At 28.8% G+C, this 7,733-nt stretch overlaps 1 protein-coding gene across 1 annotated transcript; it reads left to right on the top strand.

The window, feature by feature from the left end:
• Window positions 1-926: 926 nt before the first annotated feature.
• Window positions 927-6,734, top strand: LOC107468982 (very-long-chain 3-oxoacyl-CoA reductase 1-like). Its single transcript, XM_016088357.3, has 3 exons — window positions 927-1,546; window positions 3,497-3,566; window positions 6,465-6,734. Exons 1-3 carry the CDS (start codon window positions 927-929, stop codon window positions 6,732-6,734), a joined length of 960 nt encoding a protein of 319 aa, XP_015943843.1.
• Window positions 6,735-7,733: the final 999 nt, after the last annotated feature.

Here is a 7,733-nt window from a genome sequence, read left to right on the forward strand (position 1 = left end):
CAACGGTCTCGCGACACCGCCATACACGCACGTTGCATCTATCTTCCACGAGACTGTTGGTGCATCCAATTGGAATCGGGACGAAGAGACGGTCACTGGCAGACTGGGCACGGCAGCGTCTCGGTGACTGGAAATTTTGGCCAATTGTATGTGAGACGTTCGGCAATGGTTTATTAGAAAGGAAGTTGCGTGAAAGGGTTGAGGTATTGGGTTGGTCTATCAAGTTTCAGGTTAACCTGATGCACGGTTACCATTTTCTTACTTTTTCAAATTATTTTTCATGGAGCCCACATTAACCCTAATTAAGCCATATAAATTTATTTTAATTTTTTTTATCTTGAGTTGGTAATAGTTGGCAGACTCTATCTTGGTAACCTATACTTTTCTTTTTTAAAATTTTTAAATTAGCATTTTACATAGAAAATTCTTTTAGCCGCTAAAGGAATTACCTGACCTATAAAGGAATTTGTTTAATGAAATAAAAACTTAAACTTTTTATAAAAGCCTAAAATATCTTAATTACTAAAACGTTTTTGGAATCGAATATGACTTATTACTCCATAGTTTGGTTTATGGTGCCCTTTGTCTTTATCTTTCTTTCCACCACTAATCATGAACTTTTATTATTCACGAAACACACAAACATAGCCTCAAAATGTATAATTATTTATGCCCTACAAATATTTTATTATTTTTATGGTCGGGTGTCTAAACCATTCATAAAAAAATTAATCAATTGAAAGAATTTGTTGTTGCACCATCCCACACTTACTACATGACCCTTTTTTATGAATGAATTGAAAGCACCGAGTGCATGCATAACCTAGCTTGAGAATTTTGTTTCTTTTATTTCTTTTGTTTTTGATGAGCATGGAATAATAATTTATGTACATTCGAGCACATAACTAATAAATAGGATTACTCAAATGGAGTTTCTTGATTTCTTCATGGTGGCAACAAGTACCATAGGCTTCATCTTAGTATGCAAAAATGTCTTGTATTTTGTGAAGTGGGTATGGGGAATGTTCTTAAGGGCTCCAAAGAATCTAAGAGACTATGGTTCATGGGCCATGATCACTGGATCCACCGATGGAATTGGCAAAGCCATGGCACATGAATTGGCATCTAAGGGTCTCAACCTTCTCTTGGTTAGTAGAAACCCTAAAAAGCTTGAGGCCACATCTAATGAAATAAGAGACAAAAATAGTGGCAATGTTGAAATAAAATGTTTGGTAATTGATTTTGCAAAAGAAAATGGAGAGGAAATTATGAAAAGGGTTGAGGAAGCAATTGAGGGTTTGGATGTGGGTATTCTTGTAAATTGTGCTGGGTGGACACATGCTTATGCTAGGTACTTTCATGAGGTTGATTATGAGATGATAGATGGTACCATAAAAGTTAATGTGGAAGGAACAATTTGGGTCACAAAGGCAGTGATTCCTAGTATGATCAAGAAGAAGAAAGGAGCAATCATAAACCTTGGATCTGGTTCTACTTTTGTTCTTCCATCATATCCCTTGTTTACCGTCTATGCTGCTACTAAACGGTAATTTTCTAGATTTGATTTATGCTTTTTATTTGCTTGGAATTCAATCTTTGACTTTATTAATTACTTAGTATTTTCAGTGCGGAAAGTTTATGTTGTGGAATACTATGTGAACCTTATCACTGTGTTTGCTTTGACAGAAAATGAGTGGAAAAAAAAATGAATGAAAAATAAATGGATAAAAAATAATTTTTTTTTTTGTTTGGTTATGAAAGAAAATAAGAAGGAAGAAAAATTTTGTGTGGATTTCACTAAAAAAAATTTCTTTTCATCACAAAAGATAAATAATTTAAATTAAATATATAAAATTATAATAATATTTTATAATTTTTATAAAATATAATAAAATATGAATAAATAAAAATATTTATATTTTATTTTATAATAAGGATATTAATGTAATTTTATACCATTATGATTTTCTTTCTTCTTATTTTTTTTCCATCTAAATAAAAAAAAAATTTCTCTATTTTTCTTTCATCTATTTTCTATTCATCCAAATAACACACCAATAACTCAACTTTTTTTTTATTTTCTTTCTTTTTATTTTTTTTTATTTTCTTTTCAACATCTAAACAAATCCTATATGTCTAAGTGATTAAGTTAAAATAGTAGTTTTGTTTTTCTCTTTTTAAGAAACATAATAAGTGATTAAGTTAGTTATTTCAACCGAAATTATAATATAAAAGCGGTTAAACTTTTTTACCAGTATTTTTTTTTTCAAATTCTATCCTTTTTTAATTTAGATAATCTGTATGTCAACGATTTAAAAATAATAATTCGTTCTGTATTCTTTCTTTTTATTAGACGCTCAAACTCTTTTATAAGAATTTTCAGTAAAAAATGATAGAAAATGCTTACATATGAAGTAACTTATATGACCTAGCTCATAAATTTTATGTGAATAATAACAATTTGATTAGAATTATTTAGCTCCTACATAATTATCAAAATAATATTTCAATCAAATAATTATCATCTTTCTGCAACATTGTTTTGATGCCTATATAAACGATAAACAACTTCAATTAAATTATTATTATTTATGTAAAGCAGGTAAATGCTAGATCATATAAGCTAATCACAGTAAGTATTTTCCATCAATTTTTATCGAAGATTTTCATAAAAGAAATTATATGTCTAACAAAAAAAAAAAGATAGAAGCGCCAATTGTCATTTTTTAATTTTTAAGATGTGAATTGTCTAAATTAAAAAATGATAAGGGCCAAAAAAATGAACTCTTTCTATAATAACTTTTTCTTTTAGCAAAATAATTGCTAAGTGCTTGTTTGGGCGTCATTATTTTCTTAGAAAAAAATTTTTTTCAATGAAAAAATATCTTTTTTATTTTTTAACGTGTTTGGCAAATTTCTAGTAGTAAAAATAAAAGCACTAGAAAAAATAAAAAAAAACATATTTTTTGAGAAGTTGTAATTTATATCTTTTTTTAAAAGATCTTTTTTTCTTAAAAAAAAATGTTTTTCATGTAATAAATAAACAAAAAAGTACTTTTATATCGTTATTTCCAAATATAATTAATAAATAAAAAGATATTTTTGCATGAGATATCCAAAATAAAATTACTTTTACTTTTCTATAAGATCTTTAAAAAAAGATAACTCGAAAAAAGATATTTGTTTAGAAGCTCACCAAAATAAACTCTAAATTAAATCTTTTTAAAGGATAAAACTTGCTTTTAACATATTGGTCAAATACCCACAATTATTCTAACATCATAATTACATTTTTTGTCTTTCAAGTTGAAAATTGAATCAGAAAAGGGACTTCACTTTGATTTATAACTTCAATCTTTTTACTTCTTGTGCCTTCTCCACTCTTAAATTTAATAACTACTTAAAATAGACAGAAAAAGTTAGATCTACAAATAACATTGTCCTATTAAATTTTTGTTTCTATAAAATAAATGTAATATTTATTTGTTTTTCACAGATCTGTGGAAATGTTCTCGAGATGCATTAACTTGGAATACAAGCATAAAGGAATTGACATCCAGTGTCAGGTTTTCTTTTATTTCCTTTTATTTGATTGAAATATTTTTGACATTACCAATTAATCCAAGTGATATAGAAGCATTTTTAATTATATAGATACTTTTATTATGTTCTCACTTCTCACAATCTTGGAATATGATCATGTATGTTTATATAAGTTGTAAATGGCCTTATTAGATGTTGTACTCTGTTATTGATCATAATATCGAGATTGCAACTTTAAAGGTGTATACATACCTCACACAAAAAGGAAAGAGGTTCAATCCATCTGATATCTTAACTCTTAATATTGATCTATATGTACTAGAGATGGCATTTAAATTTTTTTAAAGGTCATATAATAACTCTAAAAGTATCAGTTCAACTAAAAAACAACTAGAAGAAAGACAGAGTAGCGTATAGTTAGAATCAGAATTTTATTGTAGGGTACAGAGGCCGGGCTTTATAAAGACAATGGAGGGCATGGTCCCCCTCTCCACAAAAGATTTTGTAAAAAAATTAGTAATTTTTGTCTAAAAAAATAAAATTAATTCATTTGGTTAAATTGATATTTTTCTATCTTATTTATTCGTGTTCAATATTTATTTTTATTATTCACTTATTTTTGTGTGTTGATATTTTTTACTATTCACTTATTTTTGTATGTTAAAATTAAAATAAAATGACTCTTTTTGATCTTCTTATATATTTTCATTTCATGTCTTATTTTAAATTTAGACCAATAATAACACAGCTAGTAGAAATACCAGTTATTGATAAAAAAAATTATTTTATTTTTAAATCAACATTATTACTTAAATGTCATTAAAGTGTTAGTATTGTTTACATTAATGAATTTGAATATTTTATTTGTTAGAAAGTTAAAATTTTATTTTGTTGCAATATATTATATTTGATTGTAATAAAAATAACAATAAAAATAAATAATATTAAAATTTTTGAGAGATAGATACGGTCAAAGATAAAATTAATTGTTCAAAACATCAAAAATTAACTTATAAATTATAATTAATTTTTATAATTAAAAAAATCCGCTTTTTAAAAAGAAATAAATTAGTTTTTAGATTAAAAATAATTTTTATGTGAAAAATCGATTTTTTCGTACAAAATTCAGTTATTTTTTAAAATTAATTTTTATTTTAAAATCAATTTATTAACTTTATAATCGGTTAATAGTTAATTTTATTATTTAAAATTAATTTACTTTATTAACTTAAACTAAATTTTTTGTTAATCAAAATCAAATTTAGTTTTTTAGTTAACTTTAATTATATACAATCTTACATATTAATAATAAATTTTAAAAATAATTATATTNGAGCTCCGCCACTGGTAGGGCACAATAGGTGAATTTAATTTCACATTTGAGGAGTTTGGTAATAGAATTATTGATGGTCTTGGTCTGGTGTCTTGTTTATGTTATTGGCATGTGTTTTGTTGGACTTTTGGGTTTTGTTTAGTTTGATTATGTGACCTAGGGGTGCACATGGGTCGGGTGAAGCCGGGTTTGATGTGACCCAGACCCGACCCGAAATATTCACCGGGTCTATTTATTAGACCCGAACCCGGCCCTAGACCCGATGAAACCAAGATACTTTCGGGCTATAATTATACCGGGTGAAAACCGGGTGAAAACCGGGCCGTTAACATTACATTACGTTGATACCTTCTTGTAAGCTAGTATGTAAAAAAATTCAAATTTACAAGACTCCAACCATTAGTTAACATGGAAAAATTCACTTAGAAAAATATAACAAAAACCAACCCTTGTTCAAAATTAAAGCATAACCACAATTAATACTAAAGCATAACCACAATCAATACTAATATTGTCTAATAATACTAAATATTTAAATCAATACAAATAACACAATCTTATATATTAGTCTAAAGTCTTATGCATTCTAAACATAAAACATTAATTTATAGTCTTATAATGACTAATAACACAAAATATTAAGGTTTACAATACTTAAATTCCACTTAAGAATAGTCATGATCTATCACTAGTAACACAAAATATTAATTGTGTGTGATGACCGGGCCACCAGGCCGACTTCGGGTGACCCGAGCCATGGCCCGGACCCGACCCGAAATAATGACCGGGTCTATTTTTGAGACCCGTACCCGACCCTAGACTCGATGAAATCACACCAAATTAGTCCCTAAAGTGTTCGGGACCGGGCCGGGCCTTCGGGCCGGGCCGGGTCTGTGCACCCCTAATTGTGACCATGTGAGTGTTGTGTTGATTTGGTTTTGTTTGTGCCAAGTTGTGGGTTTGGTTTTTGTTTTGTTTGGTTGGTTCAATTTGTGTTGTTTGGTTGGACTCTTTGAATTTTGTTTCTTATTGGTAGTTGAGTTTTTCAACTAAATATTCGAAAAAAAAAAAATCTAAACGTATCATATTACCTTTTCATTTTAAAATTTAATTTTGACTATAAGTACAAAAGCAGTTTTGTAAGTATATTTAATCATGAAATATTACATTAATAAAAATAATTATTTTTTATATTAGTTAGATAAATAATTATTTAAAAAAATAAATATAACTAAATAACGGTATAAAATACTTTATATTTTTGATATATTAAAATAAAATTCTTATTCTAATATTGACTATTTATCCCATATTTAACCATCTAAATTTACTACTCTCACTCTCATATAGCATAAGTTATTATCTTATTATATATGTGAGCTAATGTTCTATGACTAGTGTTAGGAACAGTAGATTTTGTGATTTGTAAATATTAATTAGTTATTATTAATATTTTTAATAATGTAAAATTATATCTAATAGTATGAATTACTTTTTTTTTATTGATTAAGTGTTGACTAAATTTTAATAAAAATACTGGTTTTCTAAACTTTTTCTATAAATATATTCTAATAAATGTGTGAAACAGGTTCCATTATATGTGTCAACAAAGTTAACAAAGTTGGAAACTTCAGTGTTTGTTCCAACGCCAGAGAAGTATATAAAATCATGCACAAGATGGATTGGGTATGAAACTGTGGTGGTGCCTTACTTGCTACATTCTCTTCAGGCATTTACAGTAAGGGCAATTCCTGAGACATTTGTTGATTCCTATATGCTGCGTTACTTTCTCTATGGGCGCAAAAAAGGACTCTTCAAAGACGCTAAAATTAAAGCATTGGAAGCATCCAAGTCCTAAGCAAAAAATAATTAACATAACGAGGCACATTAACTCAAACCCTAAGACGTGTAGAGAAATTAATTGCCACGTATGATATAGTCATAAATAAATTAGTTTGGTACACTCTCTGTACGAGATTTGATGGTTTTCCTGCTTGCTACTGTTATTAATTAAGGCTAGTACTATTAATTATCCTAGTTTGATTTTGGTTTCTATAGATAGGAAGGATTAGGCTTTTGTAACGTGCATGAAAGTGCACATCTAAATTATCCATTGAAAATCAACCGTTGTGGGGATTATATAGTAGCACATACAATATGAATAATTAATTTTTGGATTAAGTATGATTTTGGTTGTTATGGTATAGGTCAAAAAAAATTTTCGTTTCTAACTTTTTTTTGCACACAAAATTGCCCTTAAGGTTTAACTTAGTTTTAAAATCATTCTTTTTACTTAAATTTTAATTTTTATTACCAAATTATTCCTAATTAAATAAATTATAAAATAGAAAGGGAAAGAAACAGAAACAAAACGGATAAAGGGAAAAGAAGAAAGAGGAAAAGGGAAGAAGAAGGAAGGGAAGAAGAGGGGAAAGAAAGGAAGAGGGGGAAAAGGGGGACGATGCCAACAAGGCTTGGAGCCGTCGTCGCTGTCGGAAATCAGAAGCAGAGGAAGAGAGAGCTTGCGAGGGAGAGAGGCGACCCACGTCTTGCTGCCACGCCTTGCCGCCGTCGTCGAAGAGCTCGCGAAAAGAGAGAGAGAAAATGCACGGCCACGGAGAGAAAGAGGGGTGCCTCGTCGCCGTCGTACTCTACCATTGCCGCCGGTACTACTAACCACGCTGCCGCTTTGCATCCTCGCTGCTGGTTTATTTTTCTACTTTGTACATACATCTTTTTCTAGTTCCGGTACAAAGTCCCTTTATTTTTACTTTATTTTTCATTATTGAAATCAAGAGTTTGCATTTGCATGATCCTGCTCTGTTTTTTTGTTTCCTCCCTCCTCTATTTTTTTTTG

The sequence above is a fragment of the Arachis duranensis genome, chromosome 10 (genome assembly GCF_000817695.3).
Source record: "Arachis duranensis cultivar V14167 chromosome 10, aradu.V14167.gnm2.J7QH, whole genome shotgun sequence".
Taxonomy (NCBI): Eukaryota; Viridiplantae; Streptophyta; class Magnoliopsida; order Fabales; family Fabaceae; genus Arachis; species Arachis duranensis.

Bases quoted from the DNA above. Each gene is read 5' to 3' on its own strand.
- LOC107468982 (XM_016088357.3), top strand. From the start codon at position 927: ATGGAGTTTCTTGATTTCTTCATGGTGGCAACAAGTACCATAGGCTTC. The intron at 1,547-3,496 runs GTAATTTTCTAG...TGTTTTTCACAG, and splicing joins GTCTATGCTGCTACTAAACG to ATCTGTGGAAATGTTCTCGA. The intron at 3,567-6,464 runs GTTTTCTTTTAT...TGTGTGAAACAG, and splicing joins GAATTGACATCCAGTGTCAG to GTTCCATTATATGTGTCAAC.